The sequence below is a fragment of the Bactrocera dorsalis genome, chromosome 5 (assembly GCF_023373825.1).
Source record: "Bactrocera dorsalis isolate Fly_Bdor chromosome 5, ASM2337382v1, whole genome shotgun sequence".
Classification (NCBI taxonomy): domain Eukaryota; kingdom Metazoa; phylum Arthropoda; class Insecta; order Diptera; family Tephritidae; genus Bactrocera; species Bactrocera dorsalis.
In genome coordinates, this window is record NC_064307.1 from 71,462,583 (window position 1) to 71,487,154 (window position 24,572).

The following is a 24,572-nucleotide window of genomic DNA, read 5'->3' on the forward strand; positions in this document are numbered from 1 at the left end:
ACTAAATAAAAAATAAAAAAAAAACTATTAAATATTAAAGCTATTAATTATTTATGAGCCAATGCTGGAAGCCGTAGCAGAAACCAAAGCGAAACAATAAGTGAAAGACGAAAATTTGATAAGTTGTAGGCATATTTACAAGCATTTAAATAACCAGTATACAATGTATGAATACATTTCATAGATATGATATTTAATAAAACAAAAATATAAATAAAAAAACTTAAGAAAGCGCAAATGTTATAGAACGTTGGCAATTATTATTAAACATGGCCGAATGTGGAACAATGCGACACAAATAATGCAATGCAAAAGGAAATAAAATAAAATTATAGATAACACACCTATCCAAGCACACACATGCTTATACACACACACACACATACGGACAAATAATTCATGTCACTAATGGCGGCAAATATATCTACATACTTGCTACTACATACATAGATATATATACACCAACATAAGCATATATCCATAGAAGCACACACCAGCATACCCATATAACCATATAACCGTTTGTGTACGCAGGACGCGCCATGCAGCGCTCGCCCAAACCACAGAAGTCCAAATCCCCAAAACTTCCTCATAAAAGCATTTTTCTATTGAATGCTATATTTATAGCACCATTTTCAACAGACAACAATTTCTGTTAAAATAGCTAAAACTTAAATAAAAAACTGGCATCTGCTTGCAGTAAGAACAACTACATACATACGTACATTACGTAGCCGTAATGAAAAAAACCAACTTATTACACACGCATTAAATAATTATTATAATAACAAGCAAGAAACTAATATATTAATTATTATTATGATTATTATTATTATCAATTATTATTATAATAAATTATTATGAATTATTACATAATTAAATATGAAACAAATATATTACAAGGATATATTAAGTACTATTACCAAACAAAAAATAATAATAATAAATAATAATAATCTTTATGCTGATTGCTAGTCGAAGAAAAATATGATAGGCGTAATAAAACCCCCCAAAAAATTAAAAAAAAAAACAATTAAATAAATAATAACAATAAAAAAAAACAAAAAAAAAAATACAAAAAGCCTAACAAAAATAAACAAAAAACACAGAATATATATTATATATACTTTATAGACATTTAACAAAAACCTAAATGAAAACAAAAAACCCAAAAACAAGAGGAATAAAACGCAAAAAAAGAAATAAAATAAAGTTACAAATAAAACTTTTAACAAAATATAAATGTGTTCTTATTTATAGCGGCTAACGGAGAATTTTTTTTAGAAAACAACGTGAGAAAACTTAGGCGGAAAGTATAATACCCTGCACTAGTATATTACTTTATAGCATAAAAGAGTACAAAAGATCTTTATGCTGATTTGGATCGGTCGGTTTGTGTGGCAGCTACATATATGCTGCAGTGGTTCGAACTAAACAATTTCTAGGCCGATAGTCTTAGTTACTAGTCATAAAAATAAATAAATAAATAAAAAAAAACAATTTCTATGGAGTTTATAGTGCTGATAATAATCAGCTCCGAATTTCGAGAAGATATCTTGCCAAATAAAAAAGTTTTCCATACAAAGACTTGAGTTTGATCGATGAGTTAGTGCTACGAACTGAACAATTTTTTAAGAAACTCTAGCGCTGATTTGGATAATACTTGTAATCATTGCTGAATTTCAAGAAGATGTATTGTCAAATAAAGAAGCTTTTCAGGGTCACTGTCTCTCTTTTTTAAATTTTTCGCCACAGGTGTCCCTCACTACTGCGATCTTCTGTGCAAAATTACAGTTCGATATCCTAATTTTTTTCTTATTTATGGTTCTTATACATTTTCGGTTAATAGTCAGATACCGTCGTATGCCAAGATATCTAAATTTTTATTTAAATTACAGCCTGCACGGACAGACAGACAACCAGCCTGCTATCAAAGCGCCTTGTCATCCTGATCATTTATATAAACATAACCTCTATCTCGATTAACTTTAGGTGATACATATAATTTTTAAGTGAATAGAATAGAATTATAATGACATAGAATTAAATTTCCCTCGGATATCTCAAAACTGACGAAAAACTTATTATATGCAATACTAAAAAAAACCTCGCTTTATAAATCGCTGACTCGTATTCAGTTTTAGATTCATAATCTCTTAGGCGAAGTCGTTCAGAATGACCCGTAAAAAATTTCCAACATATGCAATTATTTAGTAAAAAACCGACCAATCGTCATGTACATACGACAGAAATGTAGTATAAGCAAAAAAAAATTATATACATACATATACAAGTTTGAAATAATTTTGTTACAAACTCACCCTTTTAAACTTGGCTTGGAAATATTACACCACGCGTTATTTTTTATAACAACACTATCGCACTTACTACCCGACACACGCGACGCAAAGCCAGCCGCGAAACGCTTGCAGCTTCCTACATTCACATATGTATATACATACATACATACCCCCGAACGAACCCGCACACGCACTTAAGGAATTTACACTACATAGACATTCGTAATTTCGAGGAATTTAACACATTACGACTTTCACGACACTATTTTTGCATTTTTTAACGATTTTAACTTTAAATTAAATAAAAAGCACAATTTCACACTTTGAAGTAATACTTTTCACTAATTTTAACAAAAGTTCGCAACATCAGCCAAGAATTACCTGTGTCCACTCACATTACCATTTGTAACTAAATATTTTTACTGTTACATTGCATTCCTCAATTGGAATTTTTCCCTTAATTTCGCATTCCACGACTCTAGAAAATTCGGCACATCTCTTCATTACCTATTGTTATATGCATAATATTTTCAAGGTCAACTGCGAACATTAAAAAATTGCAACAACAACAATACAATCAAGCATAGCGTCACTCATTACCATTTCTCAATGATGAGATGAGCACACAGCTTAGCCACGTACATATGAGCGCACGAGTGTGTGCATGCGGGTGCTTTGCGCAACATTGATATGCAGGTGTAACGCTGTTTGAAGTAAGAGCGCATAGCTGATAAAGAGAGCTTCGATGAAATGTGTGCAAGCGGTTTGCGCAACATTGAAATGCAATTGTAACACTGTTCGAAGTAAGAGCTGATAGCTGATGAAGAGAAAAGGAAGTGAGCTGAACTGAAAGCGAAAATGAACTTATGTAAATGCAAGGATGCTGGAAGTTTTGGTGAGGGGACGATCTTAGGATGCGTGTTGGAAAAAAATGTTAAGAGATCAAAGGTTATTAAGAGTATTCAAAGTGCATTGATTGTCACTGTTATATTACAATAGAACAACAACTCTTGACTAACTATTATTATACGCATAATATGTTGAAAGTCAACTTCGAACATTAAAAAATTTGCAACAACAATGCAAACAATCATAGCGTCACTTAATACTATTTCTCCAATGATGTGCACGGAGCATATGTCATGCATATAGGAAAGCATGAGCGTACGTGTGCGAGCGCTTTCCGCGACATTAATATGCAGGTGCAATTTTTAGATGTAAGAGCGCATAACTGATGAAGAGAGCTTTGAAAGCAAAAATGAACTGATGTAAATGTAAGGATGCTGGGAGTTTTGATGAGAGGGCGCATTTAGGAAGAAGAAGTGTTAATAGATCAAAATTGCAGAGTTTTTAAGAGTATTCAATGCGACAAAACAATATTTCATACTCTTGAAACTTACAGGGATTAAAGCCGGGCCGATATCTTCGGTTGCATAAGGCTCGTTGGTTATGTCGGGTCTAAGGCAAGTTTTTACCGGATTTTTATTCATTCTAAGCACAAAAATACACCGTTATTAAAAAAACACGCTATATTAATTTTATTAATATATATGTACATATGTATATGTGACTGTTGCGCCGCATCTGTCATGTAGTTTAAGAGTCGTTATGTGATTTCGCGGGAAGCTTGCTGACAGGTGGCGCTATAAAAAAAACACAGGCACTGTGCCTGGCCGGTGCTCCTGTGACTGTCGTGCCGCGATGTCAAGGAGTTTACTAGTCGCTAGGTGATTTCGCGGGCAGCTGGCGCTATAAAGGAACGGCAGGCACCGTGCCTGGCCAGTATTGCGGTGACTGTCGCTCCGCGATGTCATGTAGTTTAACAGTCGCTAGTTGATTTCGCGGGAAGCTGGCGCTATAAAAGAAACGCAGGCACCATGCCTGGCCAGTGGTTAGGTGACTGTCGCGCCACGATGTCATGTAGTTTATCAGTCGGTAATTGATTTCGCGGGATGCTGGCAGCACGCTGGCGCCATTGTTTAGGTGACAGTCGCACCGCTTTTGTCTTGTAGTTTAACAGTCGCTAGGTGATTTCGCGGGAAGCTGGCTGCCAGCCTGCGCTAGTAAAGGAACGCAGGCACCGCGCCTCGCCAGTGTTGAGGTGACAGTCGCGCCGCTATGTCATGTAGTTTATTAGTCGCTAGGTTATTTGGCTGGCTGCCAGCTGGCAGTATAAAAGAAACGCAGTTACAGTGCCTGGCCAATGTTAGATGACAATCGCGCCGCGATGTCATGTCGTTTATCAGTCGCTAGGTGACTCGCTGGCAGGCAGCTGGCGCTAAAAAGAAACGCTGTTACTGCGCCTGGCCAATGTTAGATGACAGTCGCTCCGAGATGTCATGTAGTTTAACAGTCGCTAGGTGATTTCGCGGGCAGCTGGCGCTATAAAGGAAACGCAGGCACCGTGTCTGGCCGGTGCTCCTGTGACTGTTGGGCCGCTTTTGTCAAGTAGTTTAACAGTCGCTAGGTGATTTCGCGGGAAGCTGGCGCTATAAAAGAAACGCAGGCACCATGCCTGGCCAGTGGTTAGGTGACTGTCGCGCCGCGATGTCATGTAGTTTAACAGTCGCTAGGTGATTTCGCGGGAAGCTGGCTGCCAGCTGGCGCTATAAAGGAAAGGCAGGCGCGGTGGCTGACCAGTGTTTAGATGACTCTCGCGCCGCGATGTCATGTAGTTTATCAGTCGCTAGGTGATTTCGCGGGAAGCAGGCGCGGTGGCTGACCAGTGTTTAGATGACTCTCGCGCCGCGATGTCATGTAGTTTATCAGTCGCTAGGTGATTTCGCGGGAAGCTGGCTACCAGCTGGCGTTATAAAACAAAGGCAGGCACGGTGGCTGACCGATGTTTAGATGACTCTCGCGCCGCGATGTCATGTCGTTTATCAGTCGCTAGGTGATTTCGCTGGCAGGCAGCTGGCGCTAAAAAGAAACGCAGTTACTGTGCCTGGTCAATGTTAGATGACAGTCGCGCCGCGATGTCATGTAGTTTAACAGTCGCTAGGTGATTTCGCGGGATGCTGGCAGCAAGCTGGCGCTATAAAGGAAACGCAGGCACCGTGCCTGGCCAGTATTGCGGTGACTGTCGCGCCGCGATGTCATGTAGCTTATCAGGCGCTAATTGATTTCGCGGGATGCTGGCAGCAAGCTGGCGCTATAAAAGAAACACAGGCACCGTGCCTAGCCTTTGTTTAGGTGACAGTCGCGCCGGGAAGTCATGCAGTTTATTAGTCGCTAGGTGATTTCGCTGGCAGCCAGGTGGCGCTAAAAAGAAACGCTGTTACTGTGCCTGGCATATGTTAGATGACAGTCGCGCCGCGATGTCATGTAGTTTAACAGTCGCTAGGTGATTTCGCGGGCAGCTGGCGCTATAAAGGAAACGCAGGCACCGTGCCTGACCAGTATTGCGGTGACTGTCGCGCCGCGATGTCATGTAGCTTATCAGGCGCTAATTGATTTCGCGGGATGCTGGCAGCAAGCTGGCGCTATAAAGGAAACGCAGGCACCGTGCCTGGCCAGTATTGCGGTGACTGTCGCGCCGCGATGTCATGTAGCTTATCAGTCGCTAATTGATTTCGCGCGATGCTGGCAGCAAGCTGGCGCTATAAAAGAAACACAGGCACCGTGCCTAGCCTTTGTTTAGGTGACAGTCGCGCCGCTTTTCTTGTAGTTTAACAGTCGCTAGGTGATTTCGTGGGCAGCTGGCGCTATAAAGGAAACGCAGGCACCGTGCCTGGCATATGTTGGACGACAGTCGCGCCGCGATGTCATGGAGTTTAACAGTCGCTAGGTGATTTCGCGGGCAGCTGGCGCTATAAAGGAAACGCAGGCACCGTGCCTGGCCAGTATTGCGGTGACTGTCGCGCCGCGATGTCATGTAGTTTAACAGTCGCTAGTTGATTTCGCGGGATGCTGGCTGCCAGCTGGTGCTATAAAGGAAACGCAGCTACTGTGCCTGGCCAATGTTAGATGACAGTCGCGCCGCTTCTGTCATGTAGTTTAACAGTTGCTAGGGGATTTCGCGGGCAGCTGGCGCTATAAAGGAAACGCAGGCACCGTGCCTGGCCAGTATTGCGGTGACTGTCGCGCCGCGATGTCATGTAGTTTATCAGTCGGTAATTGATTTCGCGGGATGCTGGCAGCAAGCTGGCGCTATAAAGGAAACGCAGGCACCGTGCCTGGCCAGTATTGCGGTGACTGTCGCGCCGCGATGTCATGTAGTTTATCAGTCGGTAATTGATTTCGCGGAATTCTGGCAGCAAGCTGGCGCTATAAAGGAAACGCAGGCACCGTGCCTGGCCAGTATTGCGGTGACTGTCGCGCCGCGATGTCATGTAGTTTATCAGTCGGTAATTGATTTCGCGGGATGCTGGCAGCACGCTGGCGCCATTGTTTAGGTGACTGTCGCGCCGCGATGTCATGTAGTTTATCAGTCGCTAATTTATTTCGCGGGATGCTGGCAGCAAGCTGGCGCTATAAAAGAAACGCAGGCACATTGTAAGGCCGGTGCTCCTGTGACTGTTGCGCCGCTTTTGTCAAGTATTTTAACAGTCGCTAGGTGATTTCGCGGGATGCTGGCGCTATAAAAGAAACGTAGGCACTGTGCCTGGCCGGTGCTCCTGTGACTATTGCGCCGCTTCTGTCATGTAGTTTAACAGTCGCTAGTTGATTTCGCGGGATGCTGGCTGCCAGCTGGCGCTTTAAAAGAAACGCAGGCACTGTGCCTGGCCGGTGCTCCTGTGACTATTGTGCCGCTTCTGTCATGTAGTTTAACAGTCGCTAGGTGATTTCGCGGAAAGATGGCGCAATAAAAGAAACGCAGGCACCTTGCCTGGCCAGTGTTTAGGTGACTGTCGTGCCGTGATGTCATGTAGGTTAACAGTCGCGAGGTGATTTCGCGGGAAGCTGGCTGCCAGCTGGCGCTATAAAGGAAACGCAGGCACCATGCCTGGCCAGTGTTTAGGTGACTGTCGTGCCGCGATGTCATGCAGATTAACAGTCGCGAGGTGATTTCGCGGGAAGCGGGCTGCCAGCTGCCTCTTTAAAAGAAAAGCAGGCACTGTGCCTAGCCAGTGCTTAGATGACTCTCACGTCACGCTGTGATTTGATTTAGAAGTCGCAAGGTGGGCTGCCAGTCAAAGATTTTTTTCTTTTCTTACTATTATTATTTTTTTCTTTCTCTCTAAAAGTTCGCTGAAGCCATTGAAGACCATCGGAGCTTATTTGTTGGAGCTAATTAAACGGAACGTGCCTGAATTTTTATTGAAATGTCTTAAAGAATGTTTTCTACGCTATAACAACAGCATTTGTATTCAAATGCCTGAAAATTCTTTTCTTCAATCCGTGTGAAATTTGATCAGATCGTATAACGATTCACACTTACCTCAATTTCCTGTTATAAATAAATCAAGATATTTATATGTAGTTGCAGTTGGTTTCTAATCGCCTACAAAGTTATATTTTTATTAAGTGTTATTGTTTGATTTTAGACTTTTATTTTAGACTTTGTTGTAATTGTTTTACTTTGATAGTTTTCTTTCGGTAATTCTAGTTATCTATGAGTACTTTGTGTACGATGAGGAGATTTTAGCGTAATTACAATACATTTTTATGTTTAATTAGATCTTGTTTAGCTCCTCTTTAAGGGTATGCTTGCATAAATTTTTGGAGGTATTTTCAATTTAATGTAATAAATTTTTAAGTAAATATTTTTTCAATCGTGTAATTGATAAATCCATGTTTGCGTTTTAGTATATAATATATATGTATGTTTTTGTGTATCGTAGGTGTTAGGTGTGTATGTATATATTTATGATTAAAGAATTAGTTACATTAAATACAAAATTAATTTTTTTTTATAATTTGTTCTGCTTCTTTATTTTTTAGTAAAGTTTTGAAGCAAGCGCTTACATGCGTACATACACAGAAGATGCCGCTTTAATACATTTTTTGCGCATTTTTAACTCATTGTAATTAATTTGTTAACGCTATATCTATCATATGAGGGATTTTAGTTTTTTTTTTTTTGTTTTTTGTTTATAAAAATAATGTTAATTCTAACGCTTATATGTAACAAACGCTAATATAACGGGCTTGATTTTATTCCTTGCAATCAAATTTATATATATATATTTTTTTTTAATACATTTAACAGACAACAGGTGAAATGAAAAAATATGGTAAATAGATTAAGAACAATTTAACTTTTAATCTTTATAATAATCAACTAAAAATATTGATAATTAAAAAATAAAAAATAGAAATGTGAACGTTCTTTTTGGCATAAACGTATGAATTTCAAATTCAAAAAACGAAAATTGAATATACTGCTACACTTTTACACTGCACCGTAATTTTTTAAGCAAATAACAACTTAAGTATATACCGAATTCCAGTGTTCAATTACTTCAACATAAATACGAAAGAACAAAATTCATAAAGGCGAACATGTGGTTTATAGGACAAGAAACTACATATTTAACGGCGTGATAAGTAGATTTAAATGAATGCATGAGAAAATCTATTAACCAGCATAAACATTTGCATAACTTTTAGTTGGAATTTTGTAAATATTACTATGCGTTTATATTTTATATCCAGCCGCAAGCAAGCTTTTGGCGTTTTCCAACTTTACAACTAGGTATTATATAAAAAATAGATGTATGTATCACTAATAATATTTGAAAATAAAAGTAACACTAGTCGTATTTCATCCGGTGCACGTTCGTTGCGCGCGATGGTGGGGGACATTTAAGGCAGGCGCACGCCCAAACGCGCGCATGGCGCTATGATAAGATTATTATAATTGTTGTTTATTACAATTGAAGCCGACACCATGGCGGTCAGCGTGGCAATTACGAGTATAAATCACAATCAAATTCAAATGTATGTAAAAAGATTTCTTTTTGTGTATGTTTTTCATTTGAAATTTGTACGCCATTTTTGTGATATGGCTTTTCGTAAAAAGAGTTCCTACCAGTGGGTTATATGCGGCTTATATTGTGTAGTTAATTTTGATATATATATATATGTATATTAAATATTTAACACATTTAATTTGTTATTTTTATCATATGATAAATGACCAAAGTAATGTTTACATATTTGCACATATATCTAAATTTAAATATTCCGTAATAGCATATTTGTGTTGTAATTCTTTCCTTAGTTGTTTATTCTCTCTGCAATGCCCACTTTTTATGAGTTGTTTTTAATGCTCGGAAACTTCTTATTTTGTATATTATGCACTTTATTTTTGTTTGTTTTTACTACTCGAAAAAAGTTCGTTGCTTTGTGTTCCTATAAATGTAATCGCTTTTTTTCTATATACTTGTACAAGCTAGATACGAGTCATTTGGCCCGATTATACCATTTTTGTATATTTTTTACATTCAATTTTTTTTTATTTTTTTTGTTTATTTTTTTTTTTGTTCGAAATCTATTTAATGCCGCCTTTTTCATATGTGCAATTTAATCATATTATTTTAGGAATCCGTTTTTGGCATACTTAACAACGGATTCGCTTCAGCTAATAGACTATTATGAATTTATTCCATTTTTTTTGGATTTCTAACTTGTGTGTAGGTTCTCTTTTTTCTTTGCGCAACTTAATATTGGTAACACATTGATTAAAATATGCCAGCATGTGATAATTGTACAACTTTGGAGTTATTGAATAGCTGCACACTTTTACTCTTCCGAAAAGTCGCTATCATCACTATCATCGCTGGTGCCGGACAGAAAGTCAAGCCAATGGTAATCGCGTTGTTCTACAAACTCCCACAAATAAATCTGAAATAAAATTATACTTTATTTTATTGCACACGTAATCTTAATACTTGGTTACATACATCTAGCAAATCGATGAAATCGTTTGAGCCACGATGTAATTTACGTGCACGCTTTGGGCAGCCTACATCAACTAAATCCCCATTGGGTAGAGCATGTTTGTAAAAACATTTGTTGCCAAATGGACACTTGCCGTCACCCTAAAATATATTTTTTTTTAGAAAATAAATAAAATTTTTTTTTGAAATATTACCTTTTTAAAGTATTTGCAGTCTTTCACACCAAGCGCTAATCGATAGTCGCTGAGCAACTTATCCTTTTCTTCCTTAGTTTCCACCCAAAAGGCACTGGGACAGACAAAATCTGAAGATACGCGGCACTCTGGGCAAGAGCTGTAATATTTTTATAACTTTTTTGTTTAATATATGTATATATATATTTAATTTTATTTTTTTATAAGCTTTTTTTTATATATATTTTTTTTATATATTTTTTTTATATACATATCTCATATTTTTTTACAATTTTTCGTTATACTTTTCTGCAATTCTTTAAATGTATATTTTTTATTTCTTTTTTACGTTTTTCTAATTTTTAGCTACTTTTTTATAAATGTAATGTTTTGAAACAGTTTTGACTTACCGTGTAATTTTATGTTCAAACTGTTTTGCCTGTCGCCACTTCCGTATGCATTCCAAGCAGAAAATGTGATTACAATTCGGCAAAATTCCAAAACGCTTCTCTCTTCCAGCTTTTTCCATTATTGTGTCGAAGCAAATACCACAAGTTTTATCTTTAGAGCGGGCAATAGCAAATGACCACTCCATGGCTTGTTCATGCTGCTGTAAACAATCTTGGTTGTGCTTGCGGCGTTGCGTTTGATCGCTTGGATGTAAACAAAATTGGTCGCACATTTTACAAAGTTCCATGTGTATGCCGTAAGCACAATATGCGCCGTACGGACAGGGTCCCTCAAATGGACATTCCATTTCAAGCATGGCTTCAGCATCAGTTCCTTCAATAATGTTTGTACGTTGTGCCACATTTCCACCACCAACAACATCTGCCCAAGATTTTTGTACTTCATTGTTCATTGGACATATACTCGTTGCACCTTCGCTAGTAGAAATGTCAGCAACTTCTTCAGAAGGGTATGTTGGTCGATAACTTTTCGGCACGAAGACTGGAGCATTTATCCAGTTATGTCGACTAGTGCTAGGCCGAGCATTTGGAGATTCTGTTGTAATTTTCTTAAGGTTTGTTGAAGAAGTTGTAGGATTTAGGACCTCGGTTTCATTACCACTGTTGTTATTTGCTTCTCCGGCAGTAAGAACGTGAGAAAAACGGCACGAACTTCCATAATGGCATATACCACGTTGAAAATAGCGACAAATAGGTGGGTTCACCATCATAATTGGTTGTGCTCTTGACATAGCTGTTGCACCTTCATCCACATTGAGATTAGCCATCATAGGAGATAAACCAGCAGCAATAGTACCACCAAATCCACCTGATGGCACATATGCAGCGGATGCACTCATATTAATTTTACAATTTAATTTTCAAATATAATCCGTACAATTGAAAGAACTACTTAGAATGTGGTAACGTGAACGCACCTTCACCAGTACTTCAACGTGGTTTTACTTTCGCAGTGTTTGAATGGATGTAAAATTAACAAATTGTTACCGAACACGTCAAAGGCAAATGAACTCTCAATTAGTTTTTTGGTTCTCTTACAAAGTTTTTCCTTTTTTTCCTTTGTTTTTTATAACTGATGCTGCATATTCCGCCAAGCGTACTTTATCTCTTTCTTTGTCCTTTGACGTCTATGAAATAGACAGGTCACAAAAGGTTTTGTCTTTGCTTTCAAGATACTCTCTGTCTACCTGCAAAACAAAAAAAAATGCATAAATATGATTCTAACGGTCGGCATCTCTTTGTTGAAGACTTAGAATTATTTGTATTTTATTTTGTATATTTAAAGTGTTATAAGGAATTTAAGGGAAATCTGCTGAAACCTATTGGAAAATGAAAGTCTAAAATATCGTAACTATAAAAAAACAAAAAATTGTATACTAGTAAATTGTAACACATTTGTCAATAACGTTTCCCTCGATAATTACAACAGCTGTCATTCTTTCAGTCCTGCCAAATCTTTGATAAACATATTATATAGCAAAGCCATACCACAGAGAATACACATTTGGCCGTGAAAATCTTATCCTAGCCATAAACAAAACAAATAATTGTTCAAATTAAAACATAAACAATAGAATATAAATAATAATGTTAGCATATTGAATGCATAAGTTAAATGAAAAATTTTCTTCACTTTCTATTTTGCTTTACTTAAAATCTAATTATCTCATATAGTACACTTATTTAAGGCAATGAAATTGGAAGTCCTATTTCGCATAGACAAAATTGTGACTGAGGAATTCAAAGTACAAATATTTTAAAAGCCTTAAATTTGGACCTTCATGGTCATAAAACACACATTCTACATAACTACACTTCTGATGCACAAGCGATAATTACGTCCATTTCACAATTTTTGTTGATAAGCAAATGAACGGATAAGTGACAAATTATATTAATTTTCACGAAGATCACCTCTTTAAACCAATATCCAATCTTATCGAAAAGTTTTGAAAATATTCACACAATTTGCGTCTTTTCTACAAACGCTGAGCAAATCTTTTGCTTTCCACTGACGTCTACCACAGACATGTAGATAATGCTGCCAGATATACAAATAATTGACAGTGCTTATGGCCTGGGTTGACAAGTTTTTAATAAATAATCAATAATCTAAATGGCACAAGGAAGAAAAGAAACACAATTAATTCATTAATTTTATTTATAGTCACGATATTTTAATTTTTGCACAGAAAAGTTGTGATTTGTTTAATTAAAACCGTTCTCTGATTAAAACTTTCCTTTACCCTGTAGATGCCGCTCCTGGTAGCTCTAATGCAACTCTGATCGAATTCTCTAATGCGATGCCAACTATTAAATTATTTCATTACACTCGGCCATTTTGGTCCAAGTCACCGTCGTTTGCATACGTTTTGTGCTTTGGTAGGTTTTTAAATCGGTGAAAATAGAAAGCATCTTATTTTATAACAATTAACTTACTTTGCAAATACATAGTTCAAACTCTCAACCGCCAGACTAAATGGATTTTTTATTCTTTACAGTTCTTAAATTCTTTTCACGAGTCCCTAATTACACAACTTGATTCAAGATGGTTAGGGAGAACAAAGCCGCCTGGAAAGCTCAATACTTCCTTAAAGTTGTCGTAAGTATTGAACGAGTAAATACAAAGATTTCGAAGTTAATGCAATGATGATAAAATTTTACGTCTGAATGTGTATCGTCCGGATGTCTTGCTTGAAAAAGCTGAACCCAGACGTCCTGATACACGTTAGGTTTGATAAAATTACGTCTGAGTCACTGTATTAAAAGCAGATTTGTTTTTTTTTTTTGTACTTATATGGTTTCACCAACTTAATTGTGTACTCCAATTTGCAGGAACTCTTCGACGAATATCCTAAGTGCTTCATTGTCGGCGCTGACAATGTCGGCTCAAAGCAAATGCAAAACATCCGTACTAGCCTGCGTGGATTGGGTGTTGTGCTCATGGGTAAGAATACTATGATGCGCAAGGCAATCCGTGGTCATTTGGAGAACAACGCTCAATTGGAGAAATTGCTGCCACACATCAAGGGCAATGTCGGTTTCGTATTTACCAAGGGCGATTTGGCTGAAGTTCGTGACAAATTGCTTGAATCGAAAGTGCGTGCACCTGCTCGTGCTGGTGCTATTGCTCCTTTGCCAGTCGTGATTCCAGCACAAAACACTGGTTTGGGTCCCGAGAAAACTTCTTTCTTCCAAGCTCTGTCGATTCCAACCAAGATTTCCAAGGGTACAATTGAAATTATCAATGATGTGCCCATTTTGAAACCAGGGGATAAAGTTGGTGCTTCAGAAGCTACTTTGCTTAATATGTTGAACATTTCGCCCTTCTCGTATGGTTTGGCCATAACCCAAGTGTACGACTCCGGTTCCATTTTCTCACCTGAGATCTTGGACATCAAACCCGAAGATCTGCGTGCGAAATTCCAAGCTGGTGTTGCCAATTTGGCCGCCGTATCGTTACAGATTGGTTACCCAACTATTGCTTCGGCACCACACAGTGTTGCCAATGGTTTCAAGAATCTGTTGGCTATTGCTGCTGCCACCGAAGTGGACTTCAAGGAAGCTGCTACCATCAAGGAGTTCATCAAGGACCCCAGCAAGTTTGTTGCTGCTGCTGCTGCCTCTGCTCCAGCTGCTGGTGCTGGCGCTGCTGCCGAAAAGAAGGAAGAAGCCAAAAAGGAGGAGTCGGAGTCCGAGGAAGACGACGACATGGGTTTCGGTCTCTTCGACTAAACAACTCAACACTAAAGTTGGATATTACACTTACCTCAGGTGTACGTTTATTTGGATTTAAAGAACCTTATGGGAAATGTTTGTAGTAATAGGACATACGGTCCTAAAGTATTCTGTAAATTCTTTAACGCTCGCATTTGTGTTAGTAAATTATTGTCGTGGTCTGACACACCCAATGGCAAGTTACCGACTCAAAACGTTCGTTATCTAATTGTATTCTGAATATGTACACCCGAATAAAGTTGTAATTTAAATAAGAAATGTGTGACTCATTAATTTATATTAAGGATTTGTCGGATTGCAAGGAAGCAGTTAGGGCTAGCAGTATTTGAAATAATTTCGGAATGAAAGTGGGAGATTGTGAAGGCAATAAATATTACAAAAGTTCAACAGAAAGAGTTGTTAATATGAATTATTTTGTGTAAATGAGTACGTTATAAACATACCTTGTTAACCAAGAAATTAATTAGTTTCAAATTTTCGTTTTAATAATACCCTACTTTGTATTTGAAATTACCTGACAAATTTATTCTAGTGTATTTTCTGTTGTTATTCTTTTAGACACCCTTTAATACTACACTTTTACGTACTGCGTGGAAGTAGAGATTTTCATATTCACATCTAATAAAAACAATGCACTTTTAGATATCTCTTTCGGCAAAAATGATTGTATATATTTGTATAAGGACACTTTGTATTACAATATTTGTTATTGATAAAATATTGAACATCGCAATCTTAACATTTGCTTTAATGATAATTTACATGGCCGTCAAAACGGGAACACAGATATGTGCTCGTGCTTAAAAAGTAGCAGTCATAATACAATAGGCACTTTAAATATTTTTGTAAACAAACAGAAAACAATCAAATAACAGATTAACTGGAGGTTCTATACAAAAATTGCGGACCTCAAGAATGACGACGAATAACGAAGACACTAATATGTGATATCAATTGTATCCTGAATAGGATTTCCCCATTCACGAGCTACTATCATAATCTCGTTCATGGTTAGTTTAGGTCCGATAAGTGGATTCATTTGCGTCATATAACAACATAGCCAGCTATAATAAAAAAATATATATTTATTTGGTATTGTAGAAATTTTTGTTTTCTTTATAGGTACTTACAATAGCCAACAGGTAGAAGCTATCAACATTAAACAACATTGGGTGACTCTATAAAATAATAAAAATATACATAATACTTTGAATATGATGCTATATTTTACTGTAAAATTAACTCACCCTTTGTTAGGTCCACGAGCCAAAAAGGGACAAATTATTCCAATGAAGCCCCAAATGCAAGTGATTATGATAGGTGCCAGCCACGGGGAAACCATTTTCCACTATTTTAAAACGTAATACTGTTTATTTGAAAATAGTTGACGCCAATTAATTTGCGAAAATGCAATTCTAAATAAATTGTGCACTACGTAGTGGAAAATATCTAAAAGATACACGAAAGTGGCAAATGACTTTTCCAGCTTAACAAATGTCACATGACCAGACATGGGACTTCATATTCACAGCTGTTCAATTCAGCAAGTTGCTTAATAAAAGTTGCATGGTTGCAACTAAAAAGTAAATTATTTATAATTGTTTTTTTCCTTAAAAATATTTATTTTGAGTATTCAATAGTTTTGACAATTTTCGACACAGTTACTATATATGCTAAAAAAACATTGGTATTGTGAAAACATGAAAAGAATATTTGTGACATCTCGGTTTTGTGTTGGTGTTCAATTTATGCTGATGAACTATAGCATGTAGCTTGCATTTTCATTTAACTGTGCACTAATTGAACATACGCCATAACAAATGTCAGCTGGATGAGTTTCAGTTACAGTTCAGTGGGATAGTGACAAGCAAAATTATTAAAAATGGTTTTGGAAAGTACTATGATATGGTGAGCAATTTTAAAAAATTTATTAATAAATTCGATTTATTTTTTAGATGCTCAAACAAAACGAAAATGCCTACTTACTTTGTTGTATAATTTAACAGTCAGAGTTTTAGTTTTAGCTCAACCAATGCCATTTTTTGAATGCGGCTTTATGTACCTGTGTATTGCAAAGCGTTTTTATTGTTTTCTTTTTTTATCCTTTCAGTTTCGACAATAGTGATTACCAAAGAAATGGTGATTACTTTCCGACACGTTTGAATGTCCAGAAAGATGGTATCAACCTGGTTTGCCTGACAAAAGTTCGATCTAATCCGGAGAATAATGTTGGCCTGATGACCATATCCAAGTATAACTATTTACATTAATAAAATATTCATAATCAGTAATATAACTCTTTCTATGTGTAGCACCGTTGAGGTGCTTGCAACCCTTACAAGTGATGTTGGACGTATTTTTTCAAAGATGCATTTAATACAACCAAAAGGAGAAATCAATTTACTCACTGGCATTCGTATTGCGCATGTAAGTTATTTTCTGCAATTGGAATTTTTAAAATATATCATTTCACTTTGCAGTTGGTTCTCAAGCATCGTCAGGGCAAAAATCACAAGATGCGTATTGTCGTGTTTGTGGGTTCACCAATAAATAATGAGGAAGGTGAATTGGTAAAACAAGCCAAACGTTTAAAAAAAGAAAAAGTAAACGTTGATATTGTCAGTTTTGGAGACCATGGAAACAACAATGAAATTTTAACTGCTTTCGTTAACGCACTAAATGGAAAAGATGGTACAGGTTCCCATTTAGTTAGCGTACCTCGAGGCTCGGGATTATCCGATGCATTGTTATCCTCACCAATAATACAAGGTGAAGACGGCATGGGAGGGGCAGGTTTGAGTGGTGCTGGTTATGAATTTGGTGTTGATCCCAATGAAGATCCAGAATTGGCACTTGCTTTACGTGTATCCATGGAAGAACAGCGTCAACGCCAGGAAGAAGAACAACGTCGAGCTCTTTCCGAATCAAATACTGCAGGTAATACAGAAGCAAATGCTGGCAATGCCACAACAGGTTCCGAAAAAACTAGCACAAATGTTGGTACTGCTCTTGAAGAGCCGAATTCTGAAGAAGCAATGTTGCAACGTGCATTGGCCTTATCTACAGAAACGGTAATGTCAACATCATTGCATTATATATTTGTTATTGAGTATAGTTTTCTTTTTTTAAAACAGCCAGAAGATAACTTGCCTGATTTTGCTAACATGACTGAAGAAGAGCAGATAGCTTTTGCTATGCAAATGTCTATGCAGGATGCAGGTTTGTATAGTGTAAAAATTAAAAAAAATATATATATTCTAAATATTTGTTTATATACTTTTCATTTATTTGCTTTAGCTGATGAGACCGTAACTCAACAGGCCAAACGTCCTAAAACGGAGGAAAATCAACCAATGGATGTCGATGAGGACTACTCCGAAGTAATTGGTGATCCAGCATTTCTACAGGTAAATATATCATATGGTAATAATTATATGATGTTGGTTCTCATAAAACAATCTCTTTAGAGTGTACTGGAAAATTTACCTGGCGTCGACCCGCAATCAGAAGCTGTACGCGATGCAGTAGGTTCACTCAGTAAAGAAAAAGAAAAAGACAAGAAAAGTGATGATGGAGACCAATCTCAATAAATCTTATTTGTGGCGAATTCCACTAAGCCCGCTTCAGTAATAAAACTGTATTGAATCGTAATATGAATTATTTTATAATAAACTTGCATTAAAATGTAATGGTTAAACCACGCTTATGTATATACATAAAAAATTTGCGGCAAACCCTAGTGAAATATCCAATATGGATATTTTTTCAGTCAATTTTTTTTTAATATTTCGTTTGATCATTTCTGTAGGTAGCTTGTACATATGTTATCTAACTATAATTTGCAAATTATATTTGTTTTGCAAAATTACATTATTAGTGCATTTTGTCAGTCTTGTGCACAATAAATATGGCTGTAAACATAACTAAATCCTTCCGAATCACAAATTACACATACATTTCATCCAAATGACAAAGAATTATTTAAATTAGGAGCGATCGTATATTTTAATGCTTTTACTTTACAACTTCACAAAAACTTTAAATTTTATTATGTACTGAAAGCAGTTCTTCCAATTCGGCGCTGAATTTACTTGCCGCCTTTGTAGTCCTTCAGGTTGAGCAAAACCCACGCAGGTACAACAAGCATCGATACGCACATTCCACCGCCCAATATGATTTTTTCCTGAAACACATAAATTATATATTCAAACCTATGTCATTTTGTCAAAGTAAGAGGTTTACGTAACCTGCTTTTATGGTGAGAATATACTTACGGCTGTAGACACCTTATTTACTGGTGGTCCAGCAATGACAGATTGGCAACGTTGTTGCAATCCATTTCGGATGGCTGGAACCAAAAGACGGGCGGCACTGTTTTGGAACATTTTTTTTTATTATTATCCACTAAAAATTTGGCGACTGATTAACTTCTGACCGAAATAGGAATCACTCCACAGCCACACTTTGATCGATAATTTTTTGACAATCGTCTTTTCAGCTATTCAGCTACGAATTAGCGACATCTAGAGTCAATGCCAGAAAACATTAACTGTTCTTTGATTTAAAATAACATAGAAATCATCTAGCTCAGCAGATTTAATATTTGCCAATATTTATAAAAACAGTAAGTTGTTCAACTTATAGAAACCGTACAAAATTCCAAAATTATATCTAAGTATTTTTCAAAAAAATAATTTTATTAAAAAGAAAGATTTGCTAAAAGGTATGTGTGCTTTTTATCTTCACATATCATCAGTTATTGAACATACCGTAAATTCACCTTCAATACACAGTGATAGAATTTGTGGTTTACACGGCCGGCTGTTGCAAAAGAAGTTATTTAATTTATTTTACAAATATGACTGCTTTTGAAGGTAAGCTTGTTGTAAACATATTCAAATGTGATAAAAATTATTAGGTTTTTTTATTGCAAAGAATTTGGTGTGTTACCGGAAATCGCTAAGGCGATTGACGACATGGAGTGGACTCTACCCACAGATGTACAGGCCGAAGCAATACCTCTCATTCTGGGAGGTGGTGATGTTTTGATGGCTGCTGAAACTGGATCCGGTAAAACCGGAGCATTTTGTTTGCCAATCTTGCAAATTGTCTGGGAAACATTGCGCGATCTTGAAGAGGGGAAAGTTAGCAAGTCTTCGGGTGCGGGTGGTAGTATTGCACCATGGACGATGTCGTTCTTCGATCGTGGTACAGCGCTTGCAGTAACACCAGATGGTTTGCGTTGTCAATCGCGTGAGTTTAAAGAATGGCACGGATGTCGGGCAACAACAGGAGTGCGAGGCAAGGGAAAATTTTACTTTGAAGCCATCGTCACAGACGAAGGTCTATGTCGTGTTGGTTGGTCTACACAACAAGCTAATCTAGATCTTGGTACCTGCCGTAACGGTTATGGATTTGGGGGTACTGGAAAAAAATCCAATAATCGTCAATTTGATGACTACGGTGAAGCTTTTGGTAAAAACGATGTCATCGGTTGCTATATAGATTTACAACAAATGGAAGTATCCTTTGCTAAAAATGGCAAACATCTTGGAGTAGCATTTCGAATACCCGAAAATCAACGTAATGAAACATTTTACCCAGCTGTTGTATTAAAAAATGCGGAAATGCTATTCAATTTTGGAAAAACTGATTTTAAGTATCCTCCAAAGCAAGGATTTATTGCTGTGTCACATGCAGCTGCAGGACAATTTAAGTCGAACCCGCTTGCTTGTCCTACAACCAATGCTGCCGCTAACAAACCGGCACCTAACGCACCACAAGCAATTATTATTGAGCCAAGTCGTGAATTAGCAGAACAAACGTATAATCAAATAGAAAAATTTGGAGTCCATTTAAACAACCCAAAAGTGCGCTCACTCCTACTAATCGGTGGAGTTAAACTGGAGCAGCAAAAAAGTGCTTTACAGCAAGGTGTGCACATCGTAGTGGGTACACCCGGCCGTCTCGAAGAGATGATAAGCAGTGGTTTTGTGCAATTAACACATTGCAGGTTTGTGCCTTTTTGAGATAATAAATGTTCGCAGTTATCATTGATAATATTACCTTATCTTATTGTAGATTTTTTGTATTGGACGAAGCTGATGCACTACTCAAACAAGGTTATACTGATTTAATTGATCGTTTACATAAGCAAATTCCGAAAATGACATCCGATGGTCGGCGCTTACAAATGGTTGTCTGCTCAGCTACGCTACATGCTTTTGAAGTGAAAAAAATGGCCGATCGTTTGATGCACTTTCCAACTTGGGTAGATCTTAAAGGTGAAGATGCTGTACCAGAAACCGTACATCACGTTGTTTGTATGGTTGACCCACAAAAGGATACAACCTGGTATAATCTGCGACAACATATACGCACTGATGGTGTGCACAGTCGAGATAATGTAAATCCACAGAATCACACACCAGAAACATGGTCAGAAGCAATTAAAATCCTTAAAGGCGAATATTGTATAGCTGCCATTGAGCAGCATAAAATGGATAGAGCGATCATATTTTGCCGCACAAAACTAGATTGTGACAATTTAGAAAATTACTTTAAATCGCGAGGTGGCCAACGTTATTCGTGTGTTTGTCTACATGGAGATCGAAGACCTCAAGAACGCAAACAAAATTTGGAAATGTTTAAACGTGAACAAGTGAAATTCCTTATTTGTACCGACGTAGCAGCCAGAGGCTTAGACATAACTGGTTTGCCATTCAGTACGATAATTTGCATTGCTTGCTTATGTATGTATTTTTAAAAATGATTATAAAATGTCTTTCAGTGATCAACGTTACTCTACCCGATGAAAAGTCAAATTATGTACACCGTATTGGTCGAGTGGGACGTGCAGAGCGGATGGGTCTGGCAATTAGTTTAGTATCATCCGTGCCTGAAAAGGTAATACATAAAAGTATATATATATATTTGTGTTATTTAAATTTGATTATTTATATAGGTTTGGTACCACGGAGAATGGTGTGCAACACGGGGTCGCAATTGTCAAAATACAAATTTAACAGATGTGCGAGGTTGCTGCATTTGGTATAATGAAATGAATGTAAGAATATTTGGCATAAGTGCGTGCTAAAAGCATATTAACATAATATTGCACTTCTTTTAATTCAACAGTTGTTAGCAGATATTGAAGATCATCTCAATGTGACTATTCAGCAAGTTGACAAATCTCTAGCTGTGCCCGTAAATGATTTCGATGGCAAAGTTGTGTATGGTCAAAAAAATATAAACACCGGTACTGGATATAAAGACCACGTTCAACAATTGGGGCCAGTTGTCCGAAAGTTAACAGATCTTGAATTACAGTCACAATCTTTATTCTTGAAACGTTTAAAATTTTAAGCATATATTAATCTTGTATACATGGAATATTATTTAATCAACATTAGTGTTTGAAAGAAGTGCTTATGATTACTTAAAAGCAATTTATTACTATAGTCAAACACACCTTCATGGAATTCATAAATTAAATATTAAATTAAAAAAGGCTTAACTACTAATTTGTATTATTCAGCTAGCGTTTTTTTTCTTTTCTTTTGTTGAATGATCACTTTTGGCTTTTGTTCAATGCAATGTGTAAAAACATTTTACTACAAGGCCACCTATGATGTCTTTGCGTTGCCAGTTGTTTCTTCGTCTTCCACACCCTCTTCATCTTCTTCGTTGAACTGTGTACGCATCTGTTGCACCGATAATAATTGTTTGCAAAGCTGATTACCAAAGGATTCCACATAACTTGGGCTAATTTTGTCCAATAGAGCATATGGTGTCTCATAAACCGCATCCTCCTCTTCATTTATTTCCTCCTTCCCAGGGTCAATTGAATTAAATGCATTACCAACCACGCGAAAACCAATGCTCGATACTTGCACGCAGTACTCTTGGCCCTCAATAGTGCGCACATTCAGGTACACTTTACTAACGTTGCTAGGTATTTGTTGGGATATTTCTATTAACGCAACATGTGGATTAACGTCTTTTATAATTGCAGCTGCTTCCTCCTCCCAGTTAATAACTTCTTCGTCATTATCATTATCAAAAATTGCAGCGGAGTCGGCATTAGGAGTAATACTCATTTTTAAGTATATTAAGTACACAAAACTGATTAGGAACTTTTATATGTGTTCATGTACAACAATAGCGCTAATAAGCATAAAGCAAAAAATAAAGAATATTTTGAAATGTATTCCAACTATCACTTATCCCAAATAGTTTATATGTATATCCTGTGTACTTTTACGTGTTTCTTTGAATGGAAATTAATTGTTAAAAATTATGTATGTATGTATTTATATTCATATCTAAAATTCCTAGCTTTGTGACGTGCGCAAACAGCTGACAATGAAGGTAATAGGTGGTGAATGTGGGCGCGGTGACATTTCTACTATTGCCAGTTGTAATTAAATTATTGAGTTTTGAAAAGTTTGACGGTTTGAAAATATGGCATTCCTCATATTGTGTGGTCAATATTAAAAGGAAAAGACAACCTATCCTTTTGTTTTGATCACTAATATATCACTACATAATCCTAAGAAAAAAGGTGTTCGAATACTGCATTGATTTCAGTGTAAATTAAACCATTCTAAATTGGTAAATATGTTCCAGAATTCGTGGGTATCTGCCCTGGCTTATGTCGAATGTATGGAAGTAATCACAGTGGCACGTGCTCCTTCTACAAGTAAACATGGAAAATATTACAGCAGCATTAAATGAACTTTTGAGGGAAGCAAATGAGCTATGTATCGGAACTGAAGTAGTAATATTAGATAAAATACCAGAATCGATTGTTTTCGCACGAGATTACTACGCTAAAAACCAGCCAGTGGTGATAAGGAATGCAGTGAAACATTGGCCCGCGGTACAAAAGTGGAACTCTGCTTACCTTAAGCAAGTGCTTGGTAAAAAACTGTTAGATGTGACTACAACACCTAATGGTTACGCGGACGGCTTAGCCAAACAAGATGGAACTGAGTACTTCGTACTACCTCTTGAAGAAAAGATGTGTATGAGCGATTTCTTGCAAAAACTAGACGACCCTACTGGTCCCATACATTATATTCAAAAGCAAAATTCAAATTTTACAACTGATTTTCCAGAGTTGGCTGATGACATCAATATTAAAGATTTAGACTTTGCGGAGCAATGTTTAAATAGTCCCCCATTGGTAAATTTTTGGATGGGTGATAAACGTGCAGTTACATCTATGCATAAAGACCCATTTGACAATTTGTACTGCGTTATATCAGGGTACAAAAACTTTATTTTACTACCACCGCACCAAGTTGTAAATATTCCGCGTCAGCTTTATCCTGTAGGAAAATACCAACGACATGAATCGGGTCAATTTTATATTGAGCCTGTATTAAACGTTCAAAGCGACAATAATAAAAACGAACCGTTACGAACGGAGTGGATAAGTATTGATCCCCTAGCACCGGATTTCAGCAAATATCCGAAATTTGCAAATAGCCAACCATTGCAAGTACGCGTGAACGCCGGTGATATCTTGTTTTTACCCAATTTCTGGTTTCACCATGTACAACAAAGTCATAAATGCATAGCAGTGAACTTTTGGTACGATATGGAGTTTGACAGCCGTTATTGTTTTTTCCGTATGCTGGAAAAACTTGTGGAAACCAAAATAGATTAGATATGTATATTTGAAAGCTGCGAAATAAAATATTTTTGACTCAAACTTCGCATTATGTTTTCTATTCTAATATCTTTTTATTAATTTTAAATTTAGTCTCATACACTTAAATATGTGAAGTTTTAAAACTATAATAGAGGTGATTTCTAAATTACAATATATATGTATGTTGTATATTATACACCAAAAATGATTCAATATTAACACGTCCAAGTGGAAGGTAACCTTGGAAGCGCCAGTTTCCTGTCTTATTTCTTATATGTAAAGAAAAAAACATACATACTTAAAAATTGTGTGAAATGACAGCCCTTCAACGTCCACGTATTCCAATAAGTAAATTAACCTCACCTTTTTCGATTTATTATACCATTACA

At 36.8% G+C, this 24,572-nt stretch overlaps 8 protein-coding genes across 10 annotated transcripts; 4 read left to right on the forward strand and 4 right to left on the reverse strand.

Annotated features, from left to right (window-relative positions):
• Positions 1-8,305: 8,305 nt before the first annotated feature.
• LOC105229481 (probable E3 ubiquitin-protein ligase makorin-1) lies at positions 8,306-12,852 on the reverse strand. Of its 3 annotated transcripts, none has more exons than XM_011209798.4 (5): positions 12,702-12,852; positions 10,728-11,974; positions 10,339-10,477; positions 10,148-10,285; positions 8,306-10,088 (listed from the first exon to the last, which is right to left on the reverse strand). In XM_011209798.4, the coding sequence occupies exons 2-5, from the start codon at positions 11,624-11,626 to the stop codon at positions 9,987-9,989; spliced, it is 1,278 nt and encodes a 425-aa protein (XP_011208100.2). In that variant the 5' UTR covers positions 11,627-11,974; positions 12,702-12,852; the 3' UTR covers positions 8,306-9,986. The 3 variants fall into 3 exon arrangements, with proteins under 3 accessions (XP_011208100.2, XP_019847065.2, XP_011208102.2); XM_019991506.3 differs by lacking the exon at positions 12,702-12,852 and adding an exon at positions 12,181-12,209; XM_011209800.4 differs by lacking the exon at positions 12,702-12,852 and adding an exon at positions 12,165-12,209.
• A 185-nt stretch (positions 12,853-13,037) lies between these two features.
• On the forward strand, positions 13,038-14,783 carry LOC105229480 (60S acidic ribosomal protein P0). The gene is made up of 3 exons (XM_011209797.3): positions 13,038-13,169; positions 13,289-13,389; positions 13,623-14,783. Exons 2-3 carry the CDS (start codon positions 13,336-13,338, stop codon positions 14,520-14,522), a joined length of 954 nt encoding a protein of 317 aa, XP_011208099.2. The 5' UTR covers positions 13,038-13,169; positions 13,289-13,335; the 3' UTR covers positions 14,523-14,783.
• A 378-nt stretch (positions 14,784-15,161) lies between these two features.
• On the reverse strand, positions 15,162-16,035 carry LOC105229479 (V-type proton ATPase subunit e). Its single transcript, XM_011209795.4, has 3 exons — positions 15,773-16,035; positions 15,656-15,703; positions 15,162-15,589 (listed from the first exon to the last, which is right to left on the reverse strand). The coding sequence occupies exons 1-3, from the start codon at positions 15,865-15,867 to the stop codon at positions 15,463-15,465; spliced, it is 270 nt and encodes an 89-aa protein (XP_011208097.1). The 5' UTR covers positions 15,868-16,035; the 3' UTR covers positions 15,162-15,462.
• Positions 16,036-16,275: 240 nt separating this feature from the next.
• LOC105229478 (26S proteasome non-ATPase regulatory subunit 4) lies at positions 16,276-18,222 on the forward strand. The gene is made up of 7 exons (XM_011209794.4): positions 16,276-16,433; positions 16,636-16,776; positions 16,838-16,952; positions 17,006-17,596; positions 17,660-17,744; positions 17,823-17,932; positions 17,993-18,222. The coding sequence occupies exons 1-7, from the start codon at positions 16,408-16,410 to the stop codon at positions 18,113-18,115; spliced, it is 1,191 nt and encodes a 396-aa protein (XP_011208096.1). The 5' UTR covers positions 16,276-16,407; the 3' UTR covers positions 18,116-18,222.
• Positions 18,223-18,502: 280 nt separating this feature from the next.
• Positions 18,503-19,007, reverse strand: LOC105229477 (uncharacterized). Its single transcript, XM_011209793.3, has 2 exons — positions 18,800-19,007; positions 18,503-18,708 (listed from the first exon to the last, which is right to left on the reverse strand). The coding sequence occupies exons 1-2, from the start codon at positions 18,908-18,910 to the stop codon at positions 18,613-18,615; spliced, it is 207 nt and encodes a 68-aa protein (XP_011208095.1). The 5' UTR covers positions 18,911-19,007; the 3' UTR covers positions 18,503-18,612.
• A 261-nt stretch (positions 19,008-19,268) lies between these two features.
• LOC105229472 (ATP-dependent RNA helicase Ddx1) lies at positions 19,269-22,041 on the forward strand. The gene is made up of 6 exons (XM_049458213.1): positions 19,269-19,399; positions 19,461-20,538; positions 20,607-21,250; positions 21,316-21,431; positions 21,490-21,591; positions 21,663-22,041. Exons 1-6 carry the CDS (start codon positions 19,384-19,386, stop codon positions 21,888-21,890), a joined length of 2,184 nt encoding a protein of 727 aa, XP_049314170.1. The 5' UTR covers positions 19,269-19,383; the 3' UTR covers positions 21,891-22,041.
• Positions 21,849-23,031, reverse strand: LOC105229473 (GSK3-beta interaction protein). The gene has a single exon (XM_011209790.4). The coding sequence runs from the start codon at positions 22,622-22,624 to the stop codon at positions 22,151-22,153; it is 474 nt and encodes a 157-aa protein (XP_011208092.2). The 5' UTR covers positions 22,625-23,031; the 3' UTR covers positions 21,849-22,150.
• On the forward strand, positions 22,951-24,564 carry LOC105229474 (bifunctional peptidase and (3S)-lysyl hydroxylase Jmjd7). The gene is made up of 2 exons (XM_011209791.4): positions 22,951-23,088; positions 23,154-24,564. The coding sequence occupies exon 2, from the start codon at positions 23,233-23,235 to the stop codon at positions 24,196-24,198; it is 966 nt and encodes a 321-aa protein (XP_011208093.2). The 5' UTR covers positions 22,951-23,088; positions 23,154-23,232; the 3' UTR covers positions 24,199-24,564.
• The last annotated feature ends 8 nt before the right edge of the window (positions 24,565-24,572 follow it).